This window comes from Bubalus bubalis, chromosome 3 (genome assembly GCF_019923935.1).
Source record: "Bubalus bubalis isolate 160015118507 breed Murrah chromosome 3, NDDB_SH_1, whole genome shotgun sequence".
Lineage (NCBI taxonomy): Eukaryota > Metazoa > Chordata > Mammalia > Artiodactyla > Bovidae > Bubalus > Bubalus bubalis.
In genome coordinates, this window is record NC_059159.1 from 23,408,552 (window position 1) to 23,426,382 (window position 17,831).

Consider the following 17,831-nt stretch of genomic DNA (forward strand, 5'->3'; position numbering starts at 1 on the left):
CATAAGGGAGCTCTCTGATGTGGGAAGCAATGGGTCTTAGGGGAACCTGAAAGAGAAGTCCCTGCCTTAACCTGGGGAGATCGGGAAGGGCTTCCTAGAGGAGGTGAGGCTTGAGCAGAGTCTAAAAGGCTGGTTAGGAGTTGACCTGCAGAAAACCAGGGAAAGTATTCAAGGCAGAGGAAGCAAGTGACATGCATGACACATTCTTGACACTTCACTAGCAAAGGGTGCTCTCAAGGTGAAGGGAAGAGTGGGGTCACAGGAGCATAGATTTGAGGCAGCCTAGCTGGGAAACAGCTGCAGCGCTCCAGGTGAGAAATGAGGGTTTGAAGTGGAACAGGTAAGGAGGCGGTGGCTGCAAGAGACAAATAGTGTTTAGGATTGAGAGTTCTTGGAGAGCAATTGGAGGTGGCTAGTGAGAGAGATGTGAGAGTTGGACTGTGAAGAAGGCTGAGTGCCGAAGAATTGATGCTTTTGAACTGTGGTGTTGGAGAAGACTCTTGAGAGTCCCTTGGACTGCAAGGAGATCCAACCAGTCCATTCTGAAGGAGATCAGCCCTGGGATTTCTTTGGAAGGAATGATGCTAAAGCTGAAACTCCAGTACTTTGGCCACCTCATGCAAAGAGTTGACTCATTGGAAAAGACAATGATGCTGGGAGGGATTGGGGGCAGGAGGAGAAGGGGACGACAGAGGATGAGATGGCTGGATGGCATCACTGACTCGATGGACGTGAGTCTGAGTGAACTCCGGGAGTTGGTGATGGACAGGGAGGCCTGGTGTGCTGTGATTCATGGGGTCGCAAAGAGTCGGACTCGACTGAGTGACTGAACTGAACTGAACTGTGTGAGAGAGAGAGAGGCATGTGGATGACTGTGGGTGATGGTCTTCCCAGAGATAGAGGAAGCAAGTGAAAAAACCAGGTTAGAGGCAGACATTAGTTTTGGACAAAGTGGGCACAAGCCTAAGTGGGAGCCGCAGACAGCTCCTCCTGTGGGAGGACATCCAAAAGGGAAAGAGCAGAAAACAGGCTCTGTCTGGGCTCCACAGAGAACTCCATCTGCAGTGGATCCTGGTATTTTCAATCAAAGGCAGGGATCATTAGCTTCAGTTTACAGATAAAGCTCTGTGAGGTTAAGCAGTTTGACTATAGCTACACAGCCATCAAGCAAGGACTTGAACTGAGATCTTCAGATTTCAAGTTCCGTGGTGTCCATGACCTCCAAGTCTTGTGCTGATTCCCCTGGCCCAGGGTGCCCTGGTTTCTGCAAGGGGAGGGGTGCGGGGCAGGAAGAAGCAGGTGTCCGAGTATGTTTCTGTCTTCTCGCCGTGTGCCTTCTGCTTGAAATTGCATTCGCCCGGAACTTGCAGGCAGGGGCGTTTCTAGGTGGTTTGGAGATATTGAGCGATGAGGGGAGAGAGATTCTTGTCTCTTGGTAACCACCAACCCTCAACCATCACACGATAAGCATGTTGGTGGTTGTCAACATGTGAGGATTTCAACGACCATGAAGTCGGTTCGGACTAGGCCCAGAGAGGCTGATGCTCCTACCGCAGCCACCTCAGGGACTCAGGAACTGAGATGCTGGGGACACCTCCTACCTCCCTCCTTGACTGCTTCTGTCTTTTCAGTAGTTTCTGCCCCAGAGTGAGCTGAGGTCAGAGAGATTGAAGCTTTCCCTCATGCTAAAAAATGAGAGCTGAGTTGTGACCACCAGGACCTGGGAGCAGGCCAGAAGATGGGGTGGTTTCCAGCTCAGTAACCTCAAGAAAAAAATCTTAGCCCCAGTAATCACATCAGCAGACAAGTGTGCCTTGGCTCCCTTCTAAATCAGGCCTTCCCTCCACTGTCTCTTTTTTAGTTGTTTTTTGGGTGTGTATATTTGTCTCCCTAACTAGATGGCAAGCTCCATAAGACCCGGACAGGGCCTGTTTTGTCTGCTTGGCATGTTTCTAATTCCTGACTCATATTTGTCAAATAAATGAATGAGTGCCCCCTGAAGATCCTACCGCTGGGCCTCACAGCAGAGGCAGCTCATGTCTGTTTACTGAATGTGCTCCAGTGAGCAGAAACAGTCACTTTCAATTCTGCAATTGATGGTGGGGGCAGGGTGCACTAAGAGGTTCCTTCCCTCTTCCCACCCTCCAACCCCCCCAGGAAACAGATGGTAAAAATGCTTTAAATATTGCTGCTTCCCCTAGCACATTTCTGAGCCTCTACCCTACCCCACCCCAGCGCAGCCCAGCCCATTTTTAACTAGGGCTGAAATGGAATCAGCCTAGATGGGCTCTGGTAGTCAATTCTCCTTCCATCTAACTCTGGGCACCACTCTGGGTGGGATGAAAATTCTGTATTTAGTGAACTTTTCCCTCTTCTCTCCACAAGCTACCCAGTCCTCTTCAACTTCCATTCATAATCCTTTTTTAATACTCCAAACACCATTTCTCAGGCTGTAACTTAGCTTATAGCCCTTCAGTCCAAAAGCAACACATCCCCACTGTGCACCAGGCTCTGGGCTGATGGGGAGTGGGTGGTGGGGAATACACAGGTGAGAGAGACATGACCCCGCCCTCTAGGACTCACAGTTGATTGGAGAAAGCAGACAGGCCAGTTATCATCTCAGTGTAGAAAGGAAGCCCCATTTGACTGGAGAACCAGACCAGGGCTTGGGAAGAAAGTGGCTTATGTAGTGGGCACTTGAAGGGATTTAGGAACCCACCTCTCTGAGAAGGTGAAAGGCGCTCAAATGGAGGAAACGCAGAAGCAAAATCATAGTTGGGCATGTGTGGACAAGAACCATGGATGCAGAGCATGGGGGATAACCCACAAAGGCGGGTGGGACATTGTTCTTGGGGGTTCTTGAATGTCAGGTGGGGAGATGGATCTGAATTCAGTGGGAAACAGGGAGACATTGAAGGTTTATGAGCTGTGGAGTAACAGACTCTGAGCTGTGCTTGAGAAAGATTCATAGGGCTGTGAGGCAGATGCTCTAGGTAAAGGGGAGGCAGGAAGACCAGTTAAAAAGTTGTTCTCTTTGGAGAGAGGAGCACTGATGGGCTGTGGGTGGGCAGTGGCAGTGGGCTGGAAGAAGCTGAGTCTCTTGTGTGGTGATGGGTCTCTCTTAACTGCCCCCTCCTCCTGATGTTGGTTTGCTTTCTTCACATCTCCTTTTGTCTTCTGGTTTCCCCCAGTTTATGCAAAGAAGGAAATTCACACACAAACAACAACAAGCAGTTCCCCACTTCCTCTGTCTCCTCCAGCCTGGTTCTCTCTTGGCCAGGGCTCTCCTTCGCTGCATCTCAGGATCCTGGACCCCTTTGTAGGGTCTTCTTGGCTGAAGGCTCTCTCTTTGCTCCATCCCTATCTTCAGATGCCCACTCTTGGGAATCAGAAAGCTATGTCCAAGCAGGTGGTTTGCCAGCAAATCATGGGAGCAGCACTGCTTTACTCCTAGGAGTTGCCCATCACCAAGGAGCCTAGCTGGACATCCAGCCCTCCCTAAGGGAGCTCACCTGAAGGAGGCCTAAAGGCCCACACTGATGAAACAGCTGGAGACCTGTTGAGGGTTGGAACATTCTCCCAGCTCAGAGAGGATCCATGAGCCCTCTCTGCATCACACAGCTAGTAGGTACAGAAGGTGGATAGCTTAGGGTTTTGCTTGTTTTGAGTGCCCCAGAGATGGCACTTGGAGAAGCGAGAGCTGGCATCTAGTGTGGGGCCCTGTGCTAGGTCTCCTGATTTGCAGGGGACACTGGTCCACCCAGAGAACTCAGGGGTTTCCTCAGGGTGAGGGGGAAGATGTAAATTCTGGACCCCGTTTTCCTTGCACCTCCAGGGCTCTGGTAGCTCATTGTCCCTGTAAGGTCCATGGCGCCCTCCTGGGGCCAGAGTCCCAGGGGATTCCCAGGCCCCTTAGGGGACAGACTCGCGGGGCTTTGGGGACCTCATAGGCAAAGTTTGTGACAGCCTTCCCCAGGGGGCGGGGCTCCAAGCATCTGGGCTCGACCTGGGCCCCCGAAGACCCCCCGAGTCCTAGCCCCGTCTGACTCGGGACGTGCCATGGGACAACTGATGGCCAAGTTGATGAGCATCTTCTGGGAACGGGGTAAGAGGCACATAAGTCATCCAAGTGACCACTTTGACCCAGCTCCCACCTGCTACCCGCCCCCTTTCCTCCCCCTCAACCTGTGGGGTGGGCTGGGAAGATTTGATGGGACACGCTCAAAGAATCCTGCGTGAGGGCTCCCTGCCTGCTCCGAAGTCTCCTCTGCCCCCTCCCGCCCACTCCTCTTCGGTCGCGCGCTTCGGTGCATCTTTGGGCGCCCCGCCCGGCGAGCCTCCTTCCTCGGGCTAAACGCGGTCGCCGGTTTCCTACGGTCGTGACTTCACGCTCAGCTCTTTATTCAGACCCCCTTCTCTTAACAAGAAGCCCTGGGTTCCCCGGACCTTTTGCACAATCATTTTTCTGGAAATGTGGAGAGGGGACAGTGGGGTTCAGCTCTCATTTCCGCTGTCCCGAGGTGGCTCAGGGGTCCCGTCCCGGTGGGAAAGAAATCTGTCCTGTTGGTTTCTTGTGGGGGGAGGGAGCTTGGGAGCAGAAGTAGTACCGTGAGCCGAGGTCCCCCAGCCTGCTGGGAACACATGTCTCCTTCCTTGGAGGCCTGGTGGGGCACACAATCCCTTGGTCATCGGGTTTGGCACTGACCCTGCCCATCCCCCGGATGCTTCCAGAGCACAAGGTTATCATCGTGGGACTGGACAATGCAGGGAAGACCACCATTCTCTACCAGTTGTAAGTGACTCTCGGATACGGAGGGGGCTGGGCCTTCCTACTAGACTGACAGGCATTTGGACCAATCACCTGAGCCCTTTCCTGGGTCTCTTGTAGCCGGGAGAACAGACAGGCGGAACGCTAGTGTGACCTTCCTGGTACAGGGGCCCCTCGGTTCAGTGGCTTCTCCGTCAGGCATTCGAATCCTGCTCGGTATGAGCAACCCCACTGCTCCCCGCCATCTACCCGCGGTCCCTGCCAAAGCCGGTTGTGAGCTTAAAGCTGTCCAAACCTGACGGATAATCGCCTGCTTCGCTCCCCCTAGCGTCAGGTCTCTGCAAACTCCGGCACCCCAGCCTTGTGTCTTCATTTTTCCTCCCCCTTTCAGTCCCTTTTCAGACTGGAGAAGGAAATGGCAACCCACTCCAGTATTCTTGCCTGGAAAATCCCATGGACGGAGGAGCCTAGTAGCTACAGTCCATGGGGTCGCAAAGAGTCGGACACGACTGAGCGATTCACTCACTCACTTTCAGACCCAAAAGGGAGGGCCGGCTTTGGGTCTGGCTGGACTCTGTAGGTCCTGGTCTAGCAGAGCCTGGCACGTGTGCGTTTCCCGATATTCACTCTCTGGATGGCATCTCTCCTGTTTGGAACTTCCTGAGTATTTACTTAGGAAAATTCTCCCTGAAAAAGTATAATTTTTCCTGAAGAAAAGAGAAATTCAAACAACATGAGCATATATATATATATATATATAGTAAAGTTCCCTCTCACCCCTAACTCCCAGTTTTATGTCCCAGGTTTTCCAGAGGTATTTCCTACATATAAAAACATGTTTTTGTTTTTTTTTTCTAACTCATTTTAAACAAAGCCCCTCTCTGAAGGCCCTCACTTATGTCTGTCTCCTTTTTTCAATCCCTTGCTACTTGAACTGTGGTCCACAGACTGGCAGCATTGACATCAGCTGGAAGCTGTTAGAAATGCAAAATGTTGGGCCCCAGTCTAGACCCTCTGGATCAGAATCTGCCGTTTAGCAAGAGCTAAACTGAGCTGCATATTAAAGTTGGGGGAGACTGTTCTAATGAGTCTCCCCTCTCTGGGGTCCAAGTCAAGCAGGACTTGATCTCCCTCCTGTCTGCATTCCCTCATCCCCAGCAGAGGCTCTGTCAACCTGGGCTGAGTTGCTCTGAGTTCGATTCAGCCTGACTTAAGGTGGGGGCCAGAGCTGACAGTGGACTGGGCTGAATGGTTGATGCCCTCTCCTACCTCCCTAGCCTGACAAATGAGGTGGTCCATACACGTCCCACCATCGGTAGTAATGTGGAGGAGATTGTTCTGCAAAAGACCCACTTCCTCATGTGGGACATAGGAGGACAGGAGTCTCTGCGCTCCACCTGGAACACGTACTACTCCAACACTGAGGTGAGGAGGCTGCCTGGGATGAAGGAGCTGTGTGATATTAGCCAGTCACTTAACCTCTCTGAGCCTTGGTTCCCCCATTGTGAGATGGAAACTATAATAACGACCTCTCTGGGACTGCTCTAGTGGTCCAGTGTTTAAGACTGTGCTTCTACTGCAGAGGGTATGGGTTTGATCCCTGGTTGGGGAACTAAGAGCCCACATGCCGTGCAACTTGACCAAAGAATTTTTTTTTAAATGATCTCATGAGTTGTGAAAATTAAACGATTAAACAAGAGCTAATTCAGATGTGTTGAATACTTAATGCAGCACAATGCCTGTTAAAATTTTTGAATACTTCCTGACAGCTTTGTCTGCTTGCTGGCAGCTTTCTGTTTGATGCATCGGATGGGGTAAGCTCTTTGTCTCTGGGGGCCTTACTTTCTCACTCTGGCAGCAGCAGAATCCAGTGATTTCATTCCTGGAGTGAGAGCTGATTTCAAGCTCCAGCGCTACCACTCTTAGGCTGTATGGCTGAGGGCAAGATACGCCACATCACCTCACCGACCTTCAGTCTCCTAGTTTGTAAAAGGGGATAGTAACAGTTCCAGTTCCGCAAGGTTGTGGTGAGACCCATGTGGAGTCACAACGCCCAGGACTTGGCATAACCTCTGGCACACAATCAGAAGTTGTGCTCTGTCCACCCTGGGTCTGGATAAAAAGGGAATTCAAATGGGACTAGGGCAGTGAGGTCTTGAGACTGGACAATTTGTTTTCTGTGGGGCTCACATCAAGGCAGAGTAAAGTGGGAAGAGACACATTCATGGGATGAATGAATGTGTGTGTTATCACTCACAACTTCCCTCTGCTGGCCAGTTCATCATCCTTGTGATTGACAGCACAGACCGGGATCGGCTGCTGACCACTCGAGAGGAGCTGTATAAGATGCTGGCCCATGAGGTAAGCTCCCTGCAGTTGGGAGAGGACCCGATGCACTAGCTACTAGCTGTGTGACCTCAGTCTAGTCACACAGCTTCTTGAGCATCATTACTGATGTCCCAGTCTCTGAGCACCTCTCTCCTAGCAGCTTGGGCAGGGCAAGGTTATTCCAGATGAAGGGCAATAAGGCCTTCAGCACAACTGATCACAGAATTCAGAGTTGCAAGTGCCAGTCCTGACCTCACTTGTCACTCACTGTGGTGGGACCCCACACGAGTTACTGCGCTTCTCTAATTCTCAATTTCCCCAAGTACAATATAAGTGGGAAAAGTCATCAATTCCCTCCTCCTGGGATCATTGTAAGGATTCTATGAGCTGGTTGCGAGGCCCTCCATGAACTGTTGGTGTCGTTTCATGTGGTTGTTACTGTTGGGCAGGGCCTCCATCCTTGCCCACCTGGGCATGGGGCTGTCTTGCTGGGAAAGCAGGAGAGTTTGAGAGGGCTCATGGGGGTAGTGGGAAGGGATGCTGGGTCCTGGCAGGCTGACTGGGGCTGGGTTCCTCTGTCCACAGGCTCTACGAGATGCTTCCATCCTCATCTTTGCCAATAAGCAGGACATGAAGGACTCCATGACCATCATGGAGATCTCCCAGTTCCTCACCCTTAGTGCCATCAAAGACCACCCGTGGCACATACAGGGCTGCTGTGCCCTCACCGGGGAAGGGTTAGTGGCTGTCCTACCTGGACCTTCAGGGCCTGTCCCAACCAGCTGACCATTAGAAACTTCTCTCATCTCTCTCCTGTCAGAATCTGACTCATAGCATCCCTTAGCATCTGGGTCAGGAGAGCTGAACACCTACCCACAGTTAAGATGCTGTGGGTAAGCATTGAGCAAGACAGTGTTTCTGTTCTCCAGGGGCTTGTTCTACTGGGGAGAAAGGTGACACGCCAGTCAAACAAAAACATTTTCGGTACTGAGAAATGCTATGAAGAAAGTGAAATTTAATAACAGGGATGGGTTTGCTAGAGCTCTGGTGGTCAGGGGCCATGTCTACTAGGAGGTGACTTCAGAACTGAGACCTGAGTGAAGAGACAACCATGGGAAGACCTGGGGGACAAGCCTTCCAGGCAGAAATCACTGACTCTGACCTTGAGTTTCCCTATCTGTAAAGAAAGCTGTTTCCTCCCAGTGTTTCTATAGAGAATAAATGATATCATTCAATTAACATTCACTGGGAACCTACAGCTGTTCCTCCATATCCATGGATTTCACATCCTCAGATTTAACTAACTGTAGATTGGAAATATTCAGAAAAAAAAAAAAAAAAAGCCAGAAAATTCCAAAAAGTGAAAATTGAATTTATCGTGTGCTAGCAATGATTTACACAGTATTTATATTATATTTACCACTTTTTACATATCATTTACAATATATTAGATATTATAAGTAATCTAGAGTTGATTTAAAGTACTGATTTAAATCAGTGACTAGGTTATATGCAAATATATACCACTTTATACAAGGGGCTTGAATGTCTAAGAATTTTGATGTCTGCAGGGGTCCTGGAACCCTGGAACTCCATGGATACAGAGAAACGACTGTACTTTGTGCCAGGTACTGTTCTAGGCACCTGAGAAAAAGTAGTGAACAAAACAGACAGAAATCCCTGCCCTCACGGAGCTTACTTTCCAGGAGGGGAGAAAGAGACACTGAACAATAAAAATAAGAAAAATGTACAGTAAGTTAAAAAGTGATAAGTGTGAAGGGGAAACATCAATAGGAAAGGGAAGTTGGATGTGTGTTAGGGAGAATGTTGCAATTTTAGATAATGTGTCCAGGGAGGGGCTGCTGAGAAGAGAGCTGCTAATTAAACATCTGAGAATGTGAAGGAGCTAGGTCATGGTCACACAGAAAGGGCCTTGAATCAGGCCTGGAGAATCCCCTGTCCTCTTCCCTCTCAAGTGGAGTCACAGTGGGTTTAGGGCTTGGATGCCCAGTTGAAGAAGGGGAGACTTTAGGCAGGCCAGCCCAAGGAACCATGTATTTCTGGCCATGTCCTTCTAACTCCTGGGTCAGGAGGAGCCCCCCACCCCCATCTCCAACCCATATTCATTTCAATTCAATCAGCATTTCCTAGGTAACCCTCATGTGCCATGCACTGTGCCAAGTGATACAAACATGACCAAGACTCCATTCTTGCTTGGAGTTGCTCACAATCTAATGAAAGAACTTGCTTATGGAGCCTCTTCGCAGGCCTTTGAAGCCACCCTGGCACTGACCCAATGATGGAGTGGGTGGAAAGGTGGCATTGGAGGCTTGCCCAAAGACATTGCTAAGGTGGGTCTCCAGGCCTCTTTGTCCAAGAAGCCCTTCCCGACTCCCAAACATCCAGAGGTCACTGTACATCTCCTTTCTAAACGTTGTCACAGTATGTAGTTATACAATTATTTTTTTGACCATTTGTTTAATATCTATCTCCTCTGCTAGACTGCAAGCCCTAGAGGGCATGTCTATTTTTTCACCAGTAACCCCTAGCATAATACCCATTGCACAGTTCATTTATGTTTGTTAACTGAATGCAAAACTGGATATAAATTTGGGCATTCCAGCAGTCAGCTCTGGGCAGGGCTGGGGGTTGGGAAGGCCATCAGCCTCATGGGATATGCTGATCCTTGCCCTGTTCTTCCCTCCCCCAGGCTGCCTGCCGGGCTGCAGTGGATGCAGTCTCAGGCCACTGCCAATTGATGTCCCAGCCTGAGGCCAACCAGAAACTTGGAGGGTTTTGCATGGACTATGTGGGTACAAAACCCAAGTGACTATTATTTTTCTATGACGCTGTAGTGACCAGGGGCATCTATGGATGGTGAAATTGCCATTGTCTACCTAACCCCCCCACTGAGGAGCTAGATGGAGCACCCTGAGTTGCTGCAAACAGGACAGCAGAAAAGCTGCCCTTCGCTCCATGGAAGCAGGCATCCTTCTTGGAGACACCAGGGGATGTCTGTTGGATGTGTTGGGGGATCAGGAAGTGTAGCCCCCTCCCTCAGCCCTCAACCTCTCTGTAGGAAAAATGGAGGGCCGAGTAAGAGACCCCTGTAATTGTTCTTTATTTCCTAGACCTCTACCCCAACCCCTTAACCCCCACTCCAGCTTTCTGGCCCCTTAGCCATCTTTGTCCCATACGCTTCGGTCAAAGGAGATTCTAGAAAGGCGAAGGGGCTGGCTCAGGGGTAGCTCAGTCGTGTCCAACTCTTTGCAACCCCATGGACTGTAGCCTACCAGGCTCCTCCCTCCATGGGATTCTCCAGGCAAGAGTACTGGAGTGGATTGCCATTTCCTTCTCCAGGGGATCTTCCCGACATGGGTCTCCCACATTCCAGGCAGACACTTTAACCTCTGAGCCACCAGGGAAGGGGGGCAGAGCCAAAGCCTGAGAGGGGAGAGGGTGGAGGACCAGACCTTCCAGCCAGAGACAGGTCCTCACACTGCAGGGGGTTCCACTCCTTCCCCACCTTCTTGTTCCCTCTGAGATGCTGGGTCTGACCACAGCTTTTGAGCTTTAAGCTACCCCTTCACTCCCAGTATCCTTCCAGTGTGAATCCCACTCCTCCAATATCCCAGATTCCTACAGCATTTGTTTATCTTGTCTTTTTGTAGTGATTTTTTTCCCACACCGTAGTAGGAATTTTATGAAGGTATAATAAATGCCATTGAAAACTGCTCATCTTTTATTTCTGCCTGCTCCTTTGGCTGCACCTCAAAACTGACTTTCAGTTTCATACAAAGTTCTCTGGCAGGGGAAATCCATCTAGGAAGTGGAAAGGGGCTGCCTTAGGGTCTATATGGGGACTGGCTCTTCGGTCCTGGGCTCTATAGCCCTCTGCCAGGTGACTAACACCGGGTTTGCCAGCACTCAGAGCTCTGAGCTCTGCCTGGGCCTAGGGGAAGGAAGGGAGTAGGGGACTTTAGGGGTTGGAAAGCCCAGGAGTACTATGAAAGTAGAGCTGGAAACAGGATGGAAACCAGGCTGCTTGCCCTGTGCAGGGAGTAGTGCTATTACCCCCCAGAAAACCTGGGATGGTCCTGAGGTCAGTGGGTCTGTTCTCTTAGAAAGTCAGGAGGTGCACAACGCTGTGAGAGTCTGGACACAGATATGGTGGGCTCAGGATTTCTTAACCCGGTGGTTTCCATAAAGAGTGATGAGGCGGGAAGAACTCAGGAAGTCTAAATATCTCCATTCAGATGCCGTCTTCCTTCCATTAGGATAGCTACAAAGAGCACAATAGGTGAAAATTAATTATTCCCTTATTCCGTAGAAATTCATCCTAACTGACAAGCAGCATCGGTGTCACGGGGGTATAGCTCAGTGGTAGAGCATTTGACTGCAGATCAAGAGGTCCCCGGTTCAAATCCGGGTGCCCCCTCTAAGGCCTGGGTTACTTTTTTCTTCCCCGGCTTCTTAGTCCTGCGGTGCTCCTACTGAAGTTCCCTTATAGGCTAAAGAGGAAGGGTTCTTCAACATTGCGGAGCTCTTTTGCCGGCAATCAGAGTGGAGCCCCAGGTCCTGCCAAGCCACGCCCTCAGCCTCTTGGGGGCTGTACAAAGGCCGGCTCTCCTGATGGTAGGGTGGAGGCGTGAGCGCCCGTACGCAGGTCTACGTGTACCGGGATCTCAGTCTGTTGGAAGAAGACTGAGTTTCTAAGGGCCGGGCTTGGGCTGGGACAGGAAGGACTGGAGGTGTCTGTGAGCGTGTAGGCGAGAGATGGGCTCCAAGGGAAACGCTAGGGGCGCTCTAGCAAGGCAGGAAAGGCGGACCCAGACCCAAAGGAAGGTCCAGGAAGTGAGGGACTTCCCCTCCCGCAGTCCCAAATTGCTTTTTCTTACATCATTAGAATTCTTTAGTTCAGAGTTTCAGGAAACAAACTCTGCATTCAAATAAGTAGTCTCTCGAGATTTATAGTCTCTCTGCCTCTTGAAAATACTGGATTCCACTTCCGTTTGTACATACAGTCACAGCGCCTGCGCTGGAGTAGCAGTAAGAAGTCATCCGCAGGCGGATAACCAGCAGAGGGGGTATAGCTCAGTGGTAGAGCATTTGACTGCAGATCAAGAGGTCCCCGGTTCAAATCCGGGTGCCCCCTTGTGCGGGTTTTTAAGGATCCAAATTCGGATTCTTCTAGCCACTACTTTTCTTACAACTTTCTACTTCTACGATTTTGTGTTGACATTTACTTCACCACTTCTATTTTGGGCAAGATGAGGAACGGCGAGACAGCAAAACAGAAATTTAGAGCAGAGGTTCTCAAAATGTGTTACTGAGAACAGCACCACCAGCTGGGAACGTGTTAGAAATACGGATTCTCGGCCTCAGAACTATAGAACGTGGGGGGGGGTGGGGGTGGCTCCCAGAAATCTGTGTTTTATAAGCCCTCCAGGTGATTCTGATGTACACTCAAGTTCTAGAAGCTTACATTAAAAAAAATTGACATGTCATTTGATTCTAATTATTTCCAAGTTGCTGTTTCAGCCTGAGTCCTTTATTAAGAGACCTTTTAAAACAGACCGTGCGCGGGGCATCCCGGACAGGGGACTGTTCGAAAAGATCAGTGCTGGAGCTGAAACTCCGTCCTGGGTCCTCTCACCTGGACCTTTCGGAAGGTAGGGTCAAGGAGATGTGAACCCGACTGGCTGGAGTCGGAGACAGCGCGCAGCGCGGAGGCAGGTCTGGAAAATCGAGGAAAACCGCAAAACACGCGCGTTGCGTCTCGTCACGTGGCCACTAGAGGGCAGCAAGAAGCCGCAGCTGGAAGCAGCAGCCTTTTTGATCCTCAGAGTTGGCAAAACCGCAATTTAAATGAGACAAGAAGAAGAACTTACAGGCAGGCCTAGTCTTGTCCCATTGTAAGTGATTAGGGGACGTGGGGCTAAAGGAGGTCGGTTCTGGGACCCTGGGTCCTGAGGAAGAAGGAACTGGGATTCTGAAAGATTAGTCTTTAGGGCCCCAGCCTGTATATGTCAGGGTGTCGCCTTCACCCTCATTCTCCCTCCATCCAGCGCGGGATCTCCTTGCCTTCGCACGAAGTAGGTCGAGGAGGGAAGAGGCACCTCCGGGTTCTGACCTGATTCCCTGCCATCTATTAAATCTCCTAAATTGAGGGTATTTTTATTCTGTTCTGGTAGGGTAAAAAAAAAAAAAAAGTGATCTATTCCCAGAGCCTACTTATAAGGTGGTGGCAGTTGGGGTGAGACGTTTCCTTGCTCTCCTCTGAAGATTGACTGGGTCGGGCCCTGTGGAGGTCTGGGGTCCCCAAAGAGGAGGGTGACCTCAGTTACTTTCTGGTGGTGGGAAGAAGTCCAGGTTATTTCAAAGTAGGGATGATCCAGGTCCCCTCCATCCCCATGTCTGCGGGGTGGGATAAAGTGGCGAGAAGCCATAAGAGGGCGTGGAATTCAGGCCTCTGCTGCAAGGGGAGACTCCTGGGGTGGGGGTGGGCATCAGATCCCTACACAACTCCGTGGAACCTCCCAGAAAGTCGGGAAGCCTGGTGGAAATGGGTCGGGGGTGGATGGTAGGAGCCCAGGGTCTGAGGAAGGGGCGCCCGCTGTCCCTTCCTGGGATCTGGCCCTTCAAGCCTTCTCTCCACCGCTTTCCCCCAGGGAGTGGAGGAGGGGAAGGCAGGCAGGAGCTAAGGTGCGGTGTAGGGGTAGCTGATGCTCTTCGGGGGTTCTCCCAGCCCGAGGGTTACCCGCCCTGTCCCCCTCCTCCTCCCGCTACCCCTCCCCCCGCCTGGGAAGCGGCCGCGGGAGCTCTCGGGGAGCGCTCGGGCAGGGCTGGGAGGGCTGGGGAAGACTCGGGGCGAGCTCCGGAGGCGCCGCGCCCACCCCCACCCCGCCCCGCCCCCTCCCCGGTCCCAGCTCCGGGAGGCAGCTCGGCTAGCTCGCCGCCCGCTGGCGCTCCGCCGCTCCCACTGCTTGCCTGCCCCGCGCTCCGCTGCCGCTCGCCGCCCACCCCTCCGCCGGCCAACCCGGGGGACCACGCCGCCCGAGCCGGGCCGGGACAGCTGCGGGCCGGGGGCGGGTCCTGGCCTCCACCATGCGGGCCGAACTCTGGGTCCTCGTGCTGGTGCTCAGGGAGGCTGCCCGGGCTCTGAGCCCCCAGCCCGGAGCAGGTAGGACTGGCCAGAGTTGGTGGGGGTGGGTCAGGGTCGTGGGTCGAGGGGGCAGGTGGGCGAGCGTGGGCATGGACAGGTACCGGCAGGCTGGCGATGTCAGAGGCGTCGGGGGTCGTGTCCGCGGGAGGCCAGGAGCGCTGTGGACGGTCGCAGGTGAACAGGGACCCCTACTTTCCTAACCACACAGGGTGTGTGAGTGAGGGTGGAAGGATCAGACACCGATGCACGCATTTCTCCTTCCCTCCTGGAAGGACACTGGAGGGACCCCAGTAGAGAGGGAATCCATAAGGCATTGGGCTCTGGCCCCCAAAGGGGACGGTGGGAGAGTCACAGGGACCCCTGGCCATACTGGGTGAGGCTGAATTCTGATGAGATGCGAAGTCTGGGATGTCTTGCTTCAGTTTTGTTTCCTTTTTCTCTCCGCTGCCCCCACTCCCAAGCTGACCCAGTCTGGGGGCTGAGTGGCAGTAGCCAGGAGGATGGAGGAGACCCACCATCTCTCCTCCAGCAAGGGCAGTGGGGAGCCTGACGCCCTTTCCTCTCTGTTTGGTACTTGAAGAGCAGCGCTGGGCCCAGAAAGAAGCAACTTGCTGCTTCCCCACCCCCAGCCTCTAGGGTCCTGCAGTCACTCTTGCTCTACTCTGCCCTGGTGGCCCTTGGCCTTTAGCTGTTTTGGCTCTAGATTAGGAGGGTGGGGTGTCCTACCTTCCCCACAGCAGTTCTCTGCAATCATTCTCCCACCTGGAAGTCCTTTTGGAGATCTACCTTGGGTCTCTCCTGTTATAAAGGAGAACCATTTTTCAGCAAGTAATTTTGCATTCTCCTCTTTCTTCCTTATGTATGCAGGCATTCTCTGGGGTTGGGGAGGTGGGTAATTGCAGTCAAGACTCTTGACAGAGAGAATGGGGAAGATAGAGCTCCCCCAGGGTGGGATGGAGCAGGTAGAGGGTTTGTCCAGGGGTATGCTGTAGTTGGGCTGCTGTGTCTCAGGGGTCTGCGGGCATCAGGCACAGCATCAGTGATGGCATTCTTGACTTTAATGGTCCCTGAATATTGTTGAGACAGGCCTGGGTTTCTGTTGAGAAGGAGAGTGTGGGCAGAGGGCAGTGGAAGCTGAGGTGGCAAGAGGTTGCTGATGCAAAACCACCAGTTTTCAGAGAGACCACACAGAGAGTGGCCAGAGACTTGACTTCTAGTTCCAACATCTTGCTTGCTGTGTGACCTTGAGCAAGTTACTTTCCTTCTCTGGGCCTGTTTCCTCCCTTATAAAGTGAGGCTGTGGGCAAAATCTTTGTGGAATTGTAGGATTATGAGAGATCTTTTTTTCTTTTTTATGACTCTTCTTTTCAGATTTGTTATGATGTGTATGAGGTAATTGCAAAAAAAAAAAAAAATTAAGTCAATATAAAAAGGAATGGGTTGGACAGGTCAATTTTTGAGGTCTTTTGCAAACCCATCCTGATGGAATCTTCTGAACCCTGGATATGACTGGGTTGATGAGGGATGGCGCTGAACCTGACTGAGATGGGAGATCCACGGAAACAGGTAGGGAAGAGGGCATTGGAAGGAAACAAGGATGGGCAATGCAGCGGCCAGAGCCAGGCGGGGCTGAGGGCTGCCTCTTCAGAGGTGGTTGGAAGAGTAGATACCCTGGGGGGGCCAAAAAGAGGGGCAGGCAGAGATTCGAATCACATCTCTCAGTTGAGGACGCCCTGTCTCCTCAGCTTTGGCAAATTCAGCCAGGAGAAATGAACTTTCTCTGCAGCAGGCGAGACTGGTGAGACTGAAGGAAGCCAGCGGGGGCGCTGCTGACTCTCAGTGTCGAGCTTTTTTTTTTCTTTTTTCACAACAACCAGACTGGGTTTGAGAGGGCCCTGTGTGGAGGCAGAGGGTGTCTTCTAGGGAGGATAGATGTGGGAGTGGGACCCTCTGGGGGAGGGCTGCTCCGATTGGTGGTGGAGCCCTGGTGACAGGTGAGAGGGCAGTTGGCAGCTGGACCTGAGGGGTGGGTGCTGCCATCCAGCCCCAAGGCTCCAAGTCCTCTGTGCTGTGATGTGGGTGGGGGGTGGAGGGGGGCGGGGCTCAGGGGAGAGCTGAGATCTCCCCTCCCTCTTGATGAACTGGCCTTGAAACTTCATCTATCATTAAAACAGGAGCAGGTGAAAGATGGATGACTGACCCAAAGATACAGTCAGGTGGTGAGGCTGAGAGGCAGATAGACAGATGGGGAGACAGGAAGACACTAGGGTGCATGGTGGGAGCTGGGGGCACCCTGGGGTCTGGGCTGAGTGAAACTGCAAGTGCCTACAGCAGACAGAGAAGGAAAAGGCCACTGGAGGTGGCATCCTGTCCTGGGAGTTAGCAGATCAGGCCCAGCTCCAACCCTGGGTGACCCTGGCAGCTTCATCCTTTTTCTGCCCCTTGGATTCTCCATCCATAAAATGAGGTTTGGACCAGATTGCCTCTAGGGCCCCTTGTAGCCTTAACTCTGCTTCCAGCCTTCTCCTTGCTCACCAGGGAGGGATCTTCAGACAAATGGAGACTGAAATCCAATCTCCACCCAGTGGCCACTGGACAGCCTCTCCCCACCCCCACCTCTGCTCGCATTCTGCCCGGGTCTGTTCCCCAAAACACTCAGGCTGCTGTCCCCTGGGATCGCCAGGTAACTGGCTTCTCTTCATCCGGGTCTCAGTCAGCTCAAGGGCCACCTCTGAGAGAGGCTCCCTGAGGGCCCTGACCAGAGCAGAAACAACCCCAACCCTTTCGTCCTTCTGTTTCCTCCACAGTCTGTCTCACCATCTCACACTGTCTTACTGGCTGAATTACTCATTTTGTGTGTGTCCTTCCCGACCTGAATCTTCATGGGCATAGGGCTTGTGTCTACCTGTTCGCTGTTTTTGCCCCAGCACTCACACAGTGCCTGGCACATAGTGCTTGCGTGCCAAGTCGCTTCAGAGTCTTTGTGACCCTATGGGCCATGGCCCGCCAGGCTCCTCTGTCCATGGGATTCTCCAGGCAAGAATACTGGAGTGGGTTGCCATGCCCTCCTCCAGGGGATCTTCCCAACGCAGGGATTGAACTTGCGTCTCTTACATCTCCTGCATTGGCAGGCGAGTTCTTTACCACTCTTGCCACCTGGGAAGCCCGCCTGGAACACGGGGCTCAATAAACGTGTGTTGAGTGAGTGAATGAATTAGAGGGGTTCACAGACCCCATTCTGTCCCTTTGAGAGAAACTCAGAGAGGCAAATTCTTCTTTTCTCCTCCCCTCCCCTCTTTTCTTCTGAGCCACTGGCCATCCCTCCCTGCCCCTTCCTTATGCCTCCCTCTAGCTCCCCAGATCAGGGTCCTCAGTGGGTCTCTGCCTGCCTGCAGGAGGGAAGAGAGTGCAGTTGGCGGCTTTGGAACTGAGAGGCAGGATTTCAGGGTCTGGAGCCTTCCCCAGACCCCTTGGTCCTCATATGAAACCCAGAAAAGGCAGGAAGACCCTGCTGGATGCTTTGTGTACAGTATTTTGTTAAAGACTCACAATGACTTGCCAAGTGTAGGC

The 17,831-nt window shown here is 52.2% G+C and overlaps 2 protein-coding genes and 2 non-coding genes across 11 annotated transcripts in view; all 4 read left to right on the plus strand.

The window, feature by feature from the left end:
- The first annotated feature begins 755 nt into the window (after nucleotides 1-755).
- ARL5C (ADP ribosylation factor like GTPase 5C) lies at nucleotides 756-10,832 on the plus strand. Of its 8 annotated transcripts, none has more exons than XR_006549473.2 (8): nucleotides 756-4,105; nucleotides 4,732-4,792; nucleotides 6,046-6,193; nucleotides 6,538-6,582; nucleotides 7,046-7,129; nucleotides 7,682-7,833; nucleotides 8,668-9,447; nucleotides 9,807-9,945. XR_006549473.2 is itself a non-coding variant. In XM_025280223.3 (8 exons), the coding sequence occupies exons 1-8, from the start codon at nucleotides 4,060-4,062 to the stop codon at nucleotides 9,853-9,855; spliced, it is 642 nt and encodes a 213-aa protein (XP_025136008.1). In that variant the 5' UTR covers nucleotides 757-4,059; the 3' UTR covers nucleotides 9,856-10,832. The 8 variants fall into 8 exon arrangements, 7 of the variants coding, with proteins under 7 accessions (XP_044794953.1, XP_025136008.1, XP_025136011.1 ...); XM_025280223.3 differs by having other exon boundaries at nucleotides 757-4,105; nucleotides 8,668-8,724; nucleotides 9,807-10,832; XM_025280225.3 differs by lacking the exon at nucleotides 8,668-9,447 and having other exon boundaries at nucleotides 761-4,105; nucleotides 9,807-10,832.
- Nucleotides 10,833-11,462: 630 nt separating this feature from the next.
- Nucleotides 11,463-11,534, plus strand: TRNAC-GCA. The gene has a single exon. It is a non-coding gene; the product is annotated as a tRNA-Cys (tRNA).
- A 645-nt stretch (nucleotides 11,535-12,179) lies between these two features.
- TRNAC-GCA lies at nucleotides 12,180-12,251 on the plus strand. The gene has a single exon. It is a non-coding gene; the product is annotated as a tRNA-Cys (tRNA).
- Nucleotides 12,252-14,059: 1,808 nt separating this feature from the next.
- The window catches only part of PLXDC1 (plexin domain containing 1), a 64,942-nt gene continuing 61,170 nt past the window's right edge, over nucleotides 14,060-17,831 (plus strand). Inside the window, exon 1 of the mRNA XM_006068537.4 lies at nucleotides 14,060-14,279. Within this exon, the coding sequence (XP_006068599.2) occupies nucleotides 14,204-14,279 (76 nt within the window). The 5' untranslated portion in view covers nucleotides 14,060-14,203. The remainder of the gene's footprint in view (nucleotides 14,280-17,831) is intronic.

Excerpts from the sequence above, each read along its gene's own strand:
- ARL5C (XM_044939017.2), top strand. The coding sequence starts at position 4,060 with ATGGGACAACTGATGGCCAAGTTGATGAGCATCTTCTGGGAACGGG. Across the intron at positions 4,106-4,731 it reads GAGCATCTTCTGGGAACGGG|AGCACAAGGTTATCATCGTG; the intron begins GTAAGAGGCACA and ends GGATGCTTCCAG. Across the intron at positions 7,834-8,667 it reads TGTGCCCTCACCGGGGAAGG|GGGTCCTGGAACCCTGGAAC; the intron begins GTTAGTGGCTGT and ends TGATGTCTGCAG.